At 50.0% G+C, this 18,022-nt stretch overlaps 1 protein-coding gene across 1 annotated transcript in view; it reads right to left on the reverse strand.

Moving 5' to 3' along the window:
• The window catches only part of KIF26B (kinesin family member 26B), a 385,937-nt gene that overhangs the window by 201,879 nt on the left and 166,036 nt on the right, over positions 1-18,022 (reverse strand). The window contains exon 4 of the mRNA XM_037150905.2: positions 4,538-4,704. Coding sequence (XP_037006800.2) covers positions 4,538-4,704 — 167 coding nt within the window. The remainder of the gene's footprint in view (positions 1-4,537; positions 4,705-18,022) is intronic.

Here is an 18,022-nt window from a genome sequence, read left to right on the forward strand (position 1 = left end):
GTTAGTGACAGGGAGGTTAGAAGGATGCCGCCCCCCTCTTTGGACACATATTACATGTATAATATGTTATATGTTATATGTGTTATATACAAGGTGGGGCAAAAAGTCGGTGTACTGTCATTCACATGTAAAACAATGCAATAATGACACAAGGATAAACTCTGTGTTTCGTGCACTCCCAGCTATAAACCGACTTTTGCCCCACCCTGTCTATGTATGTAATATATGTAGACATATTATGAAGAATTATTCTTTTTCACATGGTACTCCCCTTCCCGCAGTATACACTATAAACCCTTTAAAAAAGAGAGACTTCTGCCAAGATGGAGGCGTAGGTGGAAACACTTTGCTTCCTCGCACAACAAAATCTAAAAACAACAAAGTTTTAACAACAATAAACACAACCAAACCACAGAAAATCAAACAATACGGAGTCCAAAAACAACAAACCGCTCAGCTAAACCGGTGAGAGGGGCGAAGCCAGCAGCGGAACAAGTCGGGCAAAAAAGACCCCCGACCTGGGTGGTGCACAGGCAGCCAAGGGCACACCTGGATCCCAGGTGTGGGGTAGCTATGGGCAGACCCAGGGAAGTCGCAGCGTGGCTGGCTGTCTGCAGTCGGTCTCGCATTTGCACGCCGATAAACGAGTGAAGAGATGAGCATTGAGACAGACCGTGCAGGCCCCGGCACAGGGTGGTGGGCTTGCACATTTGCGCTCAGATAAACAGGGTGGGGGCGAGCAGCGAGGTGGCCCAGACGAGTGGAGAGGACCACCATTGCTCCCTCTCTGACCCCGCCCCCACATATAGAGTCACAAACCAGTGACCTGGGTGGCCCCGCCCTGGTGAACACCCAGGGCACCTCTCCTCAAACTTAACAGGCACAAACAGATCAAAACATGGCTCAAGAAGAACTCAGAGTCCCAGAGCCGATAAATCTAAGCAATCAAGAAATTGCCAATCTATCAGAGACACAATTCAAAACACTGGTGATCAGGATGCTCACAGAACTGGTTGATTACAGCCACAAATTAGAGGAACATATGAAGGCTAAACTAATTGAAATGAAGGGAAATGCATAAAAAACTAATAGTGATGGAAAGGAAACGGGGACTCAAATGAAAGGAGTGGACCAGAAGGAGGAAAAAAAGGACCAAACAGAAAAGGATGAAGAAACAAGAATTCAAAAAAATGAGTGGAGGCTTAGGAACCTCCAGGACATCTTTAAACGCTCCAGCATCCGAATTATAGGGGTACCAGAAGGGGAAGAGGAACGGCCACAAGGGGAAAACTTATTTGAACAAATAATAAAGGAGAACTTCCCCAATCTGGCAAAGGAAATAGACTTCCAGGAAATCCAGGAAGCTCAGAGAGTCCCAAAGAACTTGGACCCAAGAAGGAACACACCAAGGCACATCATCATTACATTAGCCAAGATTAAAATGAAGGAGAGAATCCTAGAAGCAGCAAGAGATAAGGGGACAGTCACCTACAAAGGAGTCCCCATCAGACTGTCAGCTGATTTCTCAAAAGAGACCTTACAGGCAAGAAGGGGCTGGAAAGAGAATACGTATTCCAAGTCATGAAATCCAAAGACCTACAACCAAGATTGCTCTATCCAGCAAAGCTTTCACTTAGAATGGAAGGACAGATAAAGTGCTTCTCAGATAAGATCAAATTGAAGAAGTTCATCATCACCAAGACCTTATTATATGAAATGTTAAAGGGACTTACCTGAGAAAAAGAAGATAAAAAAGATGAACAGTGAAAGGACAGCAAACTCACAGTTATTAAGAACCACACCTAAAAAAAAGCAAACTAAGAGGATAGCTAGATCAGGAGTGAACCATAGAAATGAAGATCACATGGAGGGTTAGCAACAGGGGAGTGGGAGAAGGAGAAGGGGGGAGAAGGTATAGAGAATAAGTAGCATAGACAGTAGATAGAAAATAGGGGGAGGGTAAGAATAGTAGGGGAAATATAGAATCTAAAGAACTTGAGACACGTGTTTATGAACTAAAGGAGAGGGAATGGTGGGGGAGGGGTGTGCAGGATGGAGGGGAATGAAGGGGAGAATATAACAACTGTAATGGCATAATCAATAAAATAAAAAATATATTAAAAGAAAATAAATAAAAGTTATAATGTAAAAAAAAAACCCTTTAAACATGAACCATTATGATCCAAGTGCTATCAGCATTCGACACAATGAAATGATGACTCAGGCAGCCCTGTGATCCTTTCCAGCTCTGAAAGCTCACACCGCAAGCTGTTTTACTTCTGAGACCACGAGTTCCAGTTTTTGTTCATTACCCACATCACCTGCAGGGCCTCCCTCAAGTGACGTCAACGGCCCTTCCATGTGGGGTTCACCTCGGTGTCTCCGTTCACCCCTTGGCTGCACAAGCACGTCTCAGAGAAGACCGGCTTTGCCAGTCATCCGCCACCCCGCCCCCTGATGTTTTGCCCGTAGATGGTCCCGGAGGAACTGCGGGCTGGCCCCGAGCACACCTCTGTCCGGCACTCAGACATTCCTGGCCAATCTCATGGTAACATCCACTCCCTGGCGCTAAAGATCTGCTTGTTCTCTTGCAGCAAACATTACTTGTTCTCGCTAAACTCTGTCCATCAGGAATCTTAACCTCTTATTTCTTCCCACTCCAAATCCTCCTTTGGGGGCATTTTTGTGAGTTAGTCAACACATTAAAAAAAAACCTGTGGATGAACTCTGAACTGAAGGCTTTTCACATCTAAGCACTGAATATTCTCTCCAGCAAGGGGGCCAAGTAGTCATCCAGGGTAAGCTTGCTCTCCCCCAGTGATGGGGACCTCACTCTCTTTTGGGGCAGTTGCATTGTGAGAGAGTTCTCCTTCACTCTGATCTGGGAGACATCTCCCCTCCATCACTGGGTTTTATTCAGCCTTTTCCCACACAGTCAGGTGACCTACAGAACCAACCAAATCCCTCTCCCGTGTGGTGACCCAACAGGTAGCTGAGGAGACTCTGCTGCAGACTAAACCTGCCCTGATGTGGTCGGAGTGTTTCAGCACTTTGCTCACCTTCTCTCCAGATGGGCTCTGGTAACCTGCCCGAGTGCTGGGACCTCCTGTGCTGTGCACGTCCTCGGACCCTGTCCTTCATTCCTCCCCTGAATGACATGGGCACGACCTGCCAGGGAGCTTGCTCAGTGGTCCCAAGTGACACAGGACCTCATGTCCACTCAGAGCTAATGCAACAGCCCCCATGGGTGGGTGGCTGGCATGTAACATATTTCCTGCCACTTCCCACAACTTGAGTTGGCCCAGTTGTTTATGAGACAGTCAACACGGCACCAAGGCATAGCCAGAACCCCAAAACCAGTCTCCCAGCAAGCCCCATGGGCTGCCGTGAGTGCACCTGAACCCACGACACCAGCCCTCCGGTCCCACTCCCCTGACGGGTCTCCCGACCTAAGCCTGGCCCTCACATTTGTGCTCTCGATGTTACAATTCATGAGGGTGACAAGAAAGGCCACACACTATTCCTTCCTCCTGACCTACTAGCCAAGGCCATAGCGATGAACATTTGTTTGTACGGTGGTTTATAACCCACACCCATCTTAATCCTCAGGGCAACGCCAAGGAGCGGGTGTCCTCCCCACTTTATAGATGAGGAAACTGAGGCAGGCCTGGAACTGGAACCCAAGAGGGTCTTCGGATTTCATACGCATTGCAACATCAGGCGCTTACAAGTCTGAGGCAGAAACAGTTTTCTGAGGTCCAGTTCCAAGTATCCAATAAAGAATGAATCGTGGCAGGGGGTGCAGAGGAATCTGGTTTCTATTTCTGGCTCGGCTGTAAACGAACTCCTAGGTTCACTTTCCTGGTCCTCAGTTTCCTCATTCACATGATCAGGGGACCACACTCAGACACCCCCGACGACGTGGTCTCGGCTCAGCTGTCCCCCGTCTGCTGCCCTGTCTCCACCACGGTGCTAAAATGAGGCAGAAAACATTGCTGAAATACCTTTCTTTTTTGTTCCCCGTGTTTTCGGAGTTTCTAAGATTAGCTGGATAGGATTTGATAACCGTCCAGCCAGTGTGCCAAGAAGGCAGAAACCCGCCATCCATACAGTGGTTAATATTTCAGCAGCCTATTCAGTAATGAGAAGATAAATCTGGAAACACCAGCCACAGGGCTGCACCCACAAAGGTCCTCGTCCCCTGGAAGACCATCCTGACATCCTTACAAGACCGCATATTCTTAGAACAGTGGTTCTCCACAACCCAGGAAACATTTGCAATGACTGGAGACATTTTTCATTGTTGCAACTGGAGAAGGTGCTATGGGAATCCAGTGGGTAGAGGCCAGAATGCTGCTCAGCATCCTTTGAGGTGTAGGGCGGTCCCCACGACAAAGAGTTACCTAGGCCAAGATGTCAACAGTGGGGAGGCTCAAAATCCCTGTTAATGAGTGAGGCCAAATGCTTCCCAGTGGCCCACGCAACAGCCTAAGGACAGGCTGATCCGAAAGAACCAAGGTCTGGACACCTCTCTTACCTTGCGAAGAAGGAAGCAGCCACCGAGGTGCCCGAGGAGGTCTCAGCCGCCACGCAGGAGCCCTGCGAGGCCGGGACGCTGGAGGCTGAGGGCTTGTCTGCATTGTAGCGATTCAGCGCCGCTTCTGACAGCCCCTCCCGGCCGGCCTCTGTCATCAGCTGAGAGATCTGGGGAGGGAAATGGACACGGCGCTCATTACCTGTGGCTCCCCACATGTCCTGCCCTCCCTCCTCTGACTGAGTCTCCCCAGAGTGGACGGAGGGGAGATGTCTGGGGAAGCGCCCCCCTCCCATGCTACACAGCACAGGTGGAGCTTAGGGTTTCTCTGGGGCTATTTTCAAGCATTTTAGCCAGGGCACCTCTTCACGTGCATTAAAAATAATGGAATAAAATCACCCCCTGACACTGTAAGGTTCAATTATGTCCGTGTCTCCCCTCCATTTGGAAGGAGAGCACAAGCCATTTCTCACACTGTTTGCAGCCCAAGAACCAGACCAGCAACATCAGCCAGAGCCACTCAGTGTCTTCCCAGGAACAGCTCTCAAACAGACGAGTGGGACAGAGGTATCACTTTATTAAGGGAGATGCGAACCTGCTAATGACCAACGTGAGGAATGGAAACATTATTTCTTGTTGTTGTTTGCTGCAGGCAGTCAGCTCGTAAAAACAGACTCGGCCACCGTGAATTACCAGTGGGGTTTATGAGGAGGGTTTAGATCATTTCAATAGACTTAATGTTCCTCCTGGCTCATTAAGATAAGTGGCTTCTATTTTATTTGCAATGATTGCCTTTATCCCGGAAGTTCTGGCTGATGGGGCTAAATCCGAATAATGTACCACGAAGAACCGTACCCGTGGGCACAGGAATCCTCAGAAAGTGCTTATCCCGTGACAAACACAGTAAGTGTGCAGGCAAGTCTCCTGTGCTGTTCCAAAAACCTGTCACTTTAAAACTCCACTCTACTTGCAAGAAAGCGAAAATTGATTTTGTTTTTGTTTTTTTTTTAAAGGAAACTTTAGTTAAAAAAAAAAGAGTCTCCAGCCAGTTCAGAGTTTTTAAATGCCAAGCGGAAAAAGTTTCTAATCGCCTAGAAAGCGCAACTCAGCAAAGACTGGGAACAGGTTCCTCTCGGAGCCCGAGCTGGCCCGCAGGCCAGGGATGGAGCCTCGCTGGCTAACCTGTGTGCACGGAAGCATCCGCACCTCCCATTATTAGCAGAGCAGCCGAGTCACTTGGAGCCCTGGTGACTTGAGACTGCTCTTGCTTGGAAAGCCTCGGCATCATTCAGCTGAAATTCTGCCAGCTTTCTTATTCTCATTCACTGAACTCGCTGTCAGGAAACCCGACCCACATACGAGAACCCAGACTGGAGGCAGCCTAGTGGACAGCTCGGAGCACATCCCCCAGCCCTCAGCAGGGGAGCTGCCCAGGGCAAGGGGACGGGCCACCTCTCCCTGTGCTCCAGTGCTGCGGGCTCCCCTCCGCCACCTGCCACTCTCCCGGAGGAACAAAGCCGGCTGGAGGGGGCCACTGGGACAACCAGGGGGCTGAGGATATGGGTGTCGTCACCATGACAGGGCACTTACACAGCCCCTGTGGAATGGGATGGCATCCTGGGCAACATCCACAAACAAACCCCCAAGTTCAAAGCACCGCTCCATCTCATCAAGTAGCTACAACCGGAGACGCAGGCGCTGGTTTTACCGTACAGAGACATCGGAATGCTGGGTGTGTCACCAAAGCCCCATCAGGCTTGTTACCCAGACCTCGCTCTTCCTCAGCCCGGCCAACGACTCCAGGCAAGTCCCACGGGTTGTCACGGACGGTTCCACTATAAAGACAAAGGACTTGCCTACTGGATGCATTTGGCTGCATTCTTCTGCTTCTACCCAAACTCTTCCTGTGGCTCTTTGAAATGGTGACAGCCCATTACTGAATGGGCGATACATCAAGCAGGGAAGACGAAAGGTTCATTTTCTATTACATTATCACTGGCAGGACAAAAGATGCGCTTATATCTGTCTGCCCCTTGGTTGCTGACGCTCCTCTTCTTCCTCATACAAGCCTCACCTGAAACAATCACGTTCAAGTCAGGTAGGCAGGGGGCTATTATTCCCATTTCACGGAGGAGAAAACAGAGGCTCAGAGGAGGGAGGTGGCTTATCCAAAGCTATTCAGCCACTCATAGGACAGTTCACACAGTAAGGCCAGCCTTAGGGTCCGTCCTTTCTTGTTTTTTTCTTACAATATGACCACAACTCAGTTACTGAGTTTACTGAATAACCCAGGCTCTGGAGAGACACGGGGGATTATCGAAAGCAAACTTTGTTTAGTTGCTGACCTCAGGGGATTTGGAAGAAAGCTAGATAGAAAATCTTGCAGTCAGCCAGAGACACGTGTTCTCCCTCCCTCTCCGCAGTAAAGGTGAGCGTGTGTGCAGAAACACTCTCTGTGACTCGGCAATGGGGAGCGTCCAGAACTTGGTTCTAGTCAAATCTTTAGAGCCTTTTTGGCCTGAGATTTGGGTTAGATCAGCCCTCAGGGGACCAGAAGGAAGGAAGGCATCGGCATTGGCCAGCTCAGTGTCCATGGGGTGAGCCACAGGAAGCCAGCCCTGGGTGTGGAGGCTGGAGGAGGGGAAGGTGCTGGACCTGGGTCACCTCCAACTGCTTCTGAAGGAGAGAGACCCCGGGCCCACCGGCTGCAACCCCCAGTCATACAACAGGTGGGACTGAGACTGCCACACTCCTCGGGCCGCACCGTGAATTCCGTCACTCCTCAGCCTCCCACAACAGGGCTGGCTCTCTGGAGTGACGTGGGGCGGACAGGACAGTCCCTAAGGGGTCTGAGGAGGGTTCTGCCCACGACCACCCTCACCCCAGTTTCTGTTGCTGTCCCCCGCTCTTGGTGCCATACGACCTACTTGGGAACAGTCACCCTCCTCCCGAGCTCAGGGCTGTGGCTTCTCTGACCAGTGGGTGGCCCAAATCCATACACACTTCAAAGCAAGCCTCAGAGGGACCGCTTCCGCTGCCGGTTATAATACAGGCTCTGTTCTAGAGGTAAAATCTGCCCAAAAGCTTGGGACACTCCTAAGGAAATGACTCCCCAAGAACCCCTGCCCCTTCTCCCACCACTCAGCAGCCCCCCATCTTGTTCCCAAGCCAAATGGGGGCAGGGGTGATGGGACTGAAGGACGATGGGCTGTCATGGGTCCTTACAGAGCCCTCTCCACAGTCCTGAAGGTTGTCACCTATAGAAACTCGGTTCTAAGATCATTTAACCATTTTCCCCCTGAGGAAACTGATGGGCAGAAGGATGGGGTCACTGAGTTAGGGACGGCAGCCGAGGTTGGCTCCCCCAAGACAATCTTCACTCTGCAATCCACCCCTCAGTTTGATTCCCCCCTCAGGACCACTTCCCGTCTCAAGGCTGCTCTCAGGCCCCCTCCCCAACACCTATTCTAAGAGAAAATGCCCGGGACAGCAGGGATTCCCGGATGCTTCAGCTTCAGTGCGGGATTCAGAGTCACAGGCTTTATTCTTTGGAAAACTATGGTGGCCCTTTATGGTGGGCGGTTAGGACTGTTCTCAATTAATTTCTTCTCTCACAGGACAGTAACAGATAAGGCTCATCCCTGAGAAAACTCAAATTCAAGAACCTCAATCTAACCCCCACGAAAAGCCCAAAGTTCTGGTGGAAGGGGTCTGTCGCCTTGATTGCGCCTGTGTGTCACCGTCCGAGACTGGAAGCAGCCACTGAAAACTTGCTGGGTGTCCTCATCACAGCCTTTGAGGGGCCGGGGGGGCAGGCAACTCGATTTTTCAGAACAGGATTTGATTTGGTTTGGTTCAGTTCTGATTAAAACCTGCTCTGAGCTGTCTCGGACCAGTTCACAGGAGTAACAGTGTCCGTTAGTTTCAACACCACATCTCATCCCATGGGGGGTGGTCAATTCAATACGGGGCGGCAGCGAAAGGAACCAGGCCACCCCCCAGGGAGAGGGTGCACATGTGTGCTTGCACACGTGTGTGCTTGTGCATGTGTCGTCCTCAGGGTGCACGCGAGCCCCAGCTGCCATTCGTGTGCACGGGAACTTGCTTTTCACAGAGCTCCCAGTTCCAGCTGCCGTCTATTTTAATCTCGGGCAAGAGTCGTGTCTTTCAACCACGCACGAATTTCACTCTGACACTTGAGTATGAGGAGCTGCAGACTTGTCCCCAAAGAGAAAGGAAATCTTGCATATGGTGATGATCTTGACCACAGAATCAAGACAAGAGAGGTTTGGCTCTTATACATCAAGGTCACTTCCCCATCTCCAAGCGCAATCTGAAAGCTGTTGACCTTTTACTTCCTGGCTGATGGGAAAGGAAAGCCTCTGGGAGCTGCCAGAGGGTCTCAGCACGGGGGTCCATCTTAGACGGCATTACCGACCCAGCAAGCCACCCCCCTCTGACTCTGCCAAGGCAGCGGGGAGCACCCATTTCCTGTGCAGAGGCGGCTGCCGACAGCAAATGCGCCCTGCTCGGTCTGGAACTATAGTTAATGACACGCTGACCCCCGAATCCCGGAAAATAACATCTAATCGCACTTTCTCTCAGGCACTTACTTTCTCAGTGTTTAAGGACAGACATCTCTTGGACTGTTACTTATTACTCACAATGTTCCTTAATGTTTTCATGGTTTTGCAAACAGGAGGCGCTCAATAAATATTTCTGAGCCCAAAGCCACTTAGGACTACCTCGAAAACAACGTCCCTCGGTACCGTCATGAGCTGCCCCTGCACTGTCAGCTGGCGCACTCAGGCAAGCAGGACGCCGGAATACACTTTTAAAAAGCCGAAGTAAAATATAAATTAGGAAAGCACATTAGGAAAGCTCGAGAAATGGATTCTCGAGCCAAAGATACCCCCGTGGCGCTGAGCCCACCAGCGCCCAGAAGTGCACCCTCTCCAGGAATCCCCGAGCTGAGCCCACCCAGGCCCACGAGCTCTCGGGAGATTTCGCTTACGTGCAAGGGAGAGAAAAACGTATGTCCCCATCTGTGTGAGTCTTAGCTCTCCCGGTAGGAACTGTGTCCCACCCGGAACACTCCTGTGCTGGTTACAGTGGCCCAGACGGTCCCCCCAGCAGGCATGCACTTCGTGACCAAGGGGACCACTCCTTCTGTGGCTCAAAGGCTTCGTTTTACGCATTATGTTTATTTTATCTTGACAGACAGAGAAATGAAAGACATGCCCCATTCAAGAAAGAAGCACTGGAAGTCTAGAAACCAGAACAATCTCCTTTTCTGCGGACTCTTCGGCACGTCAGCATCGTGGGGACCCACCAGCCCCGGCTCCCACGGAGTTGTCCCACTGTGCTCTCCCCTTGTCATACGTCCTGCCCCCTCAGGTCCGCCAAACTTGAACCCATGTCTACTTGAATCTCACCCACTTGTGTCTTCTCTCCCCCAGAAACCAGAGCTCCTCGGGCTGAAGGGATGTGTTTCAGAGGCTGCCTGCCTTCGGCCTGCAGTGCGCCTTTCCTGACCGGGATTTGCCAAAGGCGGGAGGATCACATTCGCAAGACGAGATTTAAATTTTCATTTAGAAGTCCCAAAAGACGTGGCAGCAAGTTAACCATTGCTGGCTCTTTGGCTTGAGCAAAATCCACCAAAAACCGGGGCCATAAAATGAATTGCCCCCTATCTCACCAAGAGCTGCTATTTCAAAAAGAAAACAAAAGGACAAATACCGCATAATTCCACGTACAGGAGGTACCTGGAGGCATCAAAACCGTAGAGAGAGAAAGTGGATTGGTGGGTGCCAGGGGCTGGGGACAAGGAATAAGGAGACAGGGAACAGGGACTGGGTTTCCGGGAAGATGAGAACATTCTGGAGAGGGCTGGGGGTGAGAGGTGCACAGCACATGCGAATGCACTTAGTGCCCTATTTCAGTATATAGTGAATGAACTCCTTAACTATATACTGAAAAATGGCTAAAAGTGGCACATTTCATGTATGTTTTACAATTTGAAAGACAACACTTAGGTTGAAGACCACCAGGAGACAGCTAAGGAGGGGACAGCCCAGAGTCCGGTCACTGCGCAGACTGAGAAATAAGCACTTGGACTGAAAGCAAGGCTTCAAGAAGGTGTGCCTCTCATTTTAAAATGCAGCCCCAAACCCGCAATACCACCACCAAGGGCACACTCTGTTATTTGGTTGCACTGGAAAGTTTTGAGCTCCAAAATGCAGTGCCCAGCACAGAGTAGGTGCTCTAAATATTTCCAGAATGTTCTAGAATTCTTTCAACAAGCAGTTCCAGTATTAGGACCGGTTCTGAGGTCCAGGCCTTTCTGCTGTCACAGGGCAGTGCAGGTGACCTCCGTGTGGTCCTCTCCTAAGGGACAGAATATCCTCTGCCCAGGAACACCAGGTGGTAAATTTTAGCTTATGTGTACTTTACAATTTATACAACGGAATGCAACAAAACCCGCCACAGTAGCAAAGGGTCAGTTCCCTCCAGCCTGTCCCAGGTGTCCACCTGCCAGCTTCGTCGTTGGAGACAGGGTGTCATGAGGACCCTCCAAGTGCAGGTGAGTCAGAGCAGGGGGGCAAGAGCCACTGGGGGCTGTCCGCCAGGGATTCTGATGGTGTGCTCTGCAGGGTGGTCTCAGTGACAAGACCCCACCAGCCTATACACCCTGGCCTGAAGGAGGCGGGCTCTCCCTGGGCCCTCAGCCAGGAAGGGACAGAGTGGGAAGGGGACAGGCAGAGCAGCAAAGCCAGAGAGCCAGGCAGGAGCTGGGGCCGGTGAGAGCCCCCTCCTGAACTCAGCTCTCTTTCAACATCAGGCTACTTCTCCACCCCCGAACAGCCAGTTAAAATTCTTTCCCTACTGTGGTGTTCCAGAACTGGGTTGGTTCCCATTCTTTCTTACTCTCACTGCTTTTAGACATTTAACTTTAATCCTTTTTAATCTTCACTGGAGGACATTTCTTAATTGCTTTTATTGAGAGAGGAAGGGAGAGAGAGAAGTGTCAATTGGTTGCCTCCCATACACGCCTGGACTAAGATCCTATGTGCCCAGACCAGGGATTGAACCCTAGGGCAACCTAGGTACATGCCCTAACTGGGCATCAGTCCACAACCCTTTGGTTACTGGACGATGCTCCAACCAAATGAGCCACACTGGCCAGGGCTGCTTTTAGGCATTGCAATACACAGAAAAATTTCCCAAAGCTCTGGGCATGCTGCCCCTAAGCACAGCCAGTTACCACCTAAATTGAAGCTTGGCCCTCAGGCCTGGCCCAGTCCTCTCAGCTCACGGGACTGCAATCACCTCTGAGACTCTGCCACTGGCCTTGAGGGGTTGGACGGGGAGCCCCTGGCCCATGTAGTCTGTTCACCCCCTGCCCAGCCAGCACCAAGAGGCCAAGATGGGATTACTATGTTCCAGGGCTGGATGTTTGATTACCCTTATTATCTTAGCTTACTTTAGCTATAAATTTTATTAGTGGCCATAAAATTATCCATCCACAGCATTTGACTCAGTGACCTCTTGCAATAGAGAATTCCACACCCCAGCACTGTGGAAGGTGCAGGGGATCTGCCTTTTCTTCACCCTGGATTTACAGCCTCGCCTTCATCCAGGCTTCTGCCCAGAGTGATGAGACTCAGCAAACAGGAGAGGCTGCTCATATTTCCTGATACCCCTTATCAGGGCTCAGATCGGGCCCCTCGGCACCTGATGGCTGTTTTCTTTTATTCTTTGTGTGGCTAGAAGGTAAAGGGGCAGGGCCACCCACAGGCTTTAGAAAAGGCAGAGCTGAGGGACGGAGCAGAGAGCCAGCGGCATTTTTGTCTAGGTCTCTTCCCTTGAATTTCTTAGTTCCAACAGGGTCAGCTCAGAGCAGAGCGCAGATATTCTTTCACAGACTCTTTTCACAAACGCTAAAGGCTTGCTGTCCAGCTTGTATTTCTACCTATGCATTTTACCTATCACCCTGCAGATAGGTTGAATCAACAGGAATTCTAAGACTTGATCCTCGAGTGTGGTTTTTGTGGGGTGGCTTCGGTGACATATTCGATGCAGGGAATGGTAGAAGGAGTCCAGTTGACATGACCTTGAGGAGCCACAACAGGTGTCCTCATAGGTCATCCTCACACTCGCTGACATTTTTGAACCCTCCCCACGAGTCAAGTTCTACTGTAGGAGCTCGATCTCTGTCCTGCCGTATGTAATCCTGACAAAAACCCTATGAAGTAGGCACAATTATGATCAAGGCGAGCTGAAACTCTGCCACAGGGAACACCTTGGAACAAGTCATGCCACCGGGCTGGGTTTCTCAATGTGCACAACTCACTCACTCCATCTGGCGCTTTGTGATTTTTATGATCAAGTGAAACTAACACCAAATGGTCTGAATCTCGAGGCAACTGACTTCACGTTCCACTTGCAACTTGCAACCGAGCAAACTTAGAATGAGGAGAGGAGTCAAGAGGAAGTCACAACCCTCATCAGCCCGACCCTGACATCAGGGTCAGTGTCCCCGAGCCCACTCCCAAGCCGTGGCTGGACGAACCCCTTTGGTCCTGTGTCAAGACCCCAGGGGCTGCTCTTCTATGGGGGGCAAGGTTACCATTGCTACCCACCCCCAAACCCTTGACCAAGAAGAGCCAGTGCCCAAGGAAGCATGCCCTGGGCACTCTTCCCTACACCAATGGTCAGGGAAGACCATTGTGCTACACCCCCTCCATGTGCCCCCAACCCTCTCCTTGGGATATAAGAACATTTGTTTGTCTTATAACTGATGTCATTGGTCCTCTTCCTCACCATGGCAAGCCCTGCGGCAGTAAGGCCTGGGTCTTGCTCACCTCAGTCTCACCAAAATAGCACACAGTCCGGATGTGGAATGTACTTAGCAAATACATCAATTAATAAATTAGTCAGCTAGTACCGTGCAAATGAAAACGAACTTCATTTAGCTGAATTGGCATTGCTGGAGTGAGTTTGTTTTTAAGGAATAAGGTTGTTTTCACCTGATTGAAAACATAAGGAATTGGGTACAGAAAACTTTATTCAACAAATGTTATGTGTTTTGGCAGATCCCACAGAATCCAATAGCGTGGGGGGCAAATTGGGGCGGGGGGAGGGCGGAGAAGGCAAACATGGAACCAAGAGACAAAGGGCAAGAGGCAAAGGAAAAAGAAAGAAATGGGAGAAGGGGAAGATAAAGAAAAACAAAAAGAAATGTATAAAACAAGATTTTCTAAAGGGGAGAGAAGACCAGTGGTCGTCCCTCTCAGCCAGCGTGAGTGTGTGACAGCCACAGCTGGAATTCTCTGGAATATGGGGCAAGGCACCCTGGGAGTGGGGTCCCCGGAGAGGAGAAACCAAACCCAGAGGCAGAGGCCCCACCGCCTGCCCTGGCATTCCAGCAAACAAGAGCTTCCTCGAAACTCAGAACTTTGGGGCCTCGGGGGTCAAATGCACACACGGAGAAATTTAAAGATCTGCAGTACAAAACTGAGCCACCTTCTCTCCGTCACGTTAAACAAACAGCATTAACCTTTGAAGAAAGGACTTGGAATTTTTGAATACCTGAGCGCCTCCTTTTAGGTTCCTTTTGCAGAATGGCACTGCTCATTAGCTATGCTTCCATGGGAAAACACAATGAGATTGAGACATGGCCCACTGGAATACCTGGAGCTCACGGGCCTTTAATCCTCACACAGATCATGGCCTTTCCCTTGTTCTCGCCCTGCTGTGTTTTGTCCATGAGGACAGCATCGTGTCTCTTTAAGAAGCATGCCCTTCCCTGAGTGTGTGTCACTGTTCTTCACCAAAGTCTGGGCTAAGGCTGGGAAAACTCGCCAGAAAACCAACAGTGCATTCATTATGCTGGAATTTAAAATACGCGTTTCTTGTAAGCATATTACTTCCTCATATATTCCGTGAGCTCTTGCGAGAAATGCTTGGCTGTAAGTGACCCATCTGCAGAATGATGGGTTTGCTAGATGCAAAAGCAACCTTGCATTCTGGGCAAAACTGGGGAAACAAAGGAATGCATTCACACATATATGCACACACGCACACACAGGCACGCACCCCTAAGGATGCCAGAGAAAAGAGCCCACATAAGGCAGAGGGGTGAGGTCAGCAACTGCTGGAGCCCGGACACTGGGAGCTGTGAGAACACAGGTGTGCGGGTCTCCAATCAGCCAAGGAAGGAGCTCCGCCCTGTTTGGAGGCCTTGCAGGGAGCTGGCAGCGCCGAGGCAGGCTCTGGGCTGCAGAGTTTCTCCTGCTCTGCCCTGGCCAGCTCCAAACCACCGCCCCAAAGGAGGGACAATCAGACTAGAAATGGGCTGGACCAAATGGAATTGCCAGGGTGAACTTAGTGTCTAGCAAAGGGTGACTCCTGCTTCCAACCCTCCATGAACGTCACACTGCGCGGTAAGAACCCAGTCTGGGCCTCGCTTAGTTGGTGCCCACTCAAGGGACCCTCTTGGCCCCAATTCCCCAGCGGGGGGCTGGACTCACGAGACTGTGTCTGGGATGAAATAAGACAATGCAGCTGACTCTGCTCTGCGGTTGCCAAAGTCACGATCAAATACAAAGCAGGGATGTTCGAAGTACGCCCCTGATTTAACATTTGTATGGCCTCTATCATATCACAAACGCATCAAAGACAAAAGCAACACTGCTCTCCCACATCGTCCCAAACCACCACTGGCGACGAACAAGGAACCGGGTTTGAGTAAGAGCCAGCTGGCTACTCCCAAGCAATGCACAGGCGAACGTGCTTCCAGCTCTGAACTGACCTCATGTCTCTCACATCTTCTGTTTATTGAGTACAGGAATGCCAAATCCTCTGCCATCCAAAAAGCAATTTACAAAAAAAAAATATTTTAATGCAGCTGGAGAAGCCCTTAGGTATATTCCAGGCCCGCTTCCAGCATGTCAGTGTGAAGAGATGTGGCTGAGATTGGTGTGGGACACAGCCAGTTAACTACAGGGCTTATTTATGCATACTAAAAACGAACAATAGGACGACGACATAAGTCCAAAATGATCGCAGACCCTGAAACACACACATAAAGAGAGAGTCTGTCGTGCAGGCATAAGCCAGGGGCTCGGTTCCAGCCAAACGGCCAGTGGGGGACCTTCGTGAAGCCCACGACTCTCTGCAGCTGTGCTTCCAAAATCAGGGCTCTGCCCTAAAAAGACGGAATGAAGACACCCAAGCCCCCTTTCCCTCAGGGACAGCGGCTCAGACTCCACACCAGGGCTTCAAGGCCTCTCACGGAAAACCTGCACGGGACTAGGCGGACATTTGTTGGCTGGACCTCAAATAATCTCTCGAAGGGGTTGGAACTGTTCTCTGGCTATTCCCCTCGGAGTTTAGGATCACTCCCTCTATAAAGCTGGTCATTTAAATTTTCATTGTCTTCACACGTCCAGAACGGAGAACGGCTCGGCAGAGCTGCTTACTGGGCAACTCTGGGTCATCATGGTAATTGGGACAGTCCCTAATCCCTCCCCCTGACCCATGACAGACTCTGCATTTGATGGTCTTCTCAGTCAGTTCACCCGGGGGATTCAGGTTATTCAAAAAACACACTTATTTACACGTGCGTGTTCTCATTGCGTATTTCACTAGCTACTTTGAGAATGCTTTAGGAGTTTAACGATGTTTGGACACTCCTTAAACCTTTGTTAACCCTGAATTCTCAAACGTAAGGATATTTTAAAACCTTGGTCCTCAGGAGTTATAAAATGAAACTCCAAAATTAACGTCACTGTCGTCACATTTCTTTGGGTCTGTGTAATTTTCTCCGCACCCCCTTGGCTTTTATCGTGATTAGCAAAGAGACAAAGACTTTCTGTGCGAGGTGACATGAGGGAATTGTATAATCTTGGGTGTCTTCACTAAATACATATTCCACTCTTTTTCCTTTTGTGGCTGTAACATTCCATCCAGTGTCCTGATTTCTTTCCTTGGTGACTCTGCTCAAGTTTCTCCTCTGTTCATTTAAGATGTTGGTTTTTCTCTTCTATTGTACACGCTATGGCTTTTCCCAAAGCTCAACTATACTTTGCTCTTGTTAGAACTCTGTAATATGGGTCAGGCCCAGCAAAGTCAATACCAACTAACTTATTGTGAGCAATCTAACTGGATTTTCCTAGCTAACAAACCAGAGCCAGCGCGGCCGGCAGACCCTGCCGCCTCGGGGACCTAGCGCGCTTTATTCTCAGAGTTGGACGCGGGATTTCCTCTCCTCCATATCTGCCCTTTTGTTACAGACCTTGAGTCCCTGGGGCCTGCTCTTAAAAACAGAACCGATCTTGTGGGATTCTTGTCTTTCATGCACACTTGAAAAGCTATTCATCCAACCCCGAGTTAAAAAGACTCTAAAGTGTATTAACAAATCAGTCTCATTGCAGTTCCTCCTAAATGGGATTATTCTCTTAACCTCTTAAGAGAAAGCAACAACTGCAGCTTTGCAGCTAAGTCAAGTCTGTCACCTTCCTCAACTCCCCCAGACCACACCTCTACCCCTAACGCGAAGGAACCTTGACTTTGGCGGGGCTTCCACACGGACTGGAGGTCATACAAACAGGGCCGGGCTCTCAGAACCAGAACGTGGAGTCCACCAGGCCATCTCGGAAAGACTGGTGGCCCAAACTACAACTGTCAAGGCCAACTGAGAAGACGCAGAACTCACAGTGACCCCTTGGCGGCGTGAACGGCAACACGTCCATGTCAGAAGGTCAGTTCCGCGAAGGCAGAAACACACCTTGCCTTTGGAGCATCTTTACTGCTCTGGGCGACCCTCGCAGAGGAAGTGGTGACAACTCTGCTGTTTGACTTTCTACAGGGCTCACCGCCAGCAAGCCCGCGAACTGTCGGCCAGAGCAAAACAGCTTGTGCTCACTTCATAGTTAGCTTAAGATTTTGTAGATTGTTCATGCCCCCCGCCCCAGAGCCTAAGAGGAGGCCAAAGTAAGTGCATGCACACACACACCCCAGAACTGCTCTTCCACAAACCACAGCACGGTGATTACCAGAGGATCAGAGGGGTGGGGAAGGGAGAAGAGGGTCAAGTGGGGAGAAATGGTGATAGAAGATTAGACTTAGGGTGGTAAACACACAGAACAATGTACAGTTGATGTGTTATAGAATTGTATGCTTGAAACCTGTATAATTTTAGTGACCAATGTCACCCCAATAAATTCAATAAAAATTGGTTTAAAAAAAGAGAGAGAGAAATTGTGCTCAAGCAGTGTCTTGCAGAGAGAACGACTATTCTTCCCCGGGGGACAGAATGTTAAGAAACAACTTCTCAAACATACAAGACATGGTTGAAAATTGGTAAACGTGTCCACTGAGGAAACATCTGGAATAAAGAACCTCACAGCAGATCAGGCCTGAAAGGAAAATTTCCCCAAAGTGGGGTTGCTGGAAGCTGCTTCCTTCTCTGCAGACCTTCAAGGT

The sequence above is a fragment of the Artibeus jamaicensis genome, unplaced genomic scaffold, assembly GCF_021234435.1.
Source record: "Artibeus jamaicensis isolate MK-2021 breed Jamaican fruit bat unplaced genomic scaffold, CSHL_Jam_final scaffold_754, whole genome shotgun sequence".
NCBI classification, from domain to species: Eukaryota; Metazoa; Chordata; class Mammalia; order Chiroptera; family Phyllostomidae; genus Artibeus; species Artibeus jamaicensis.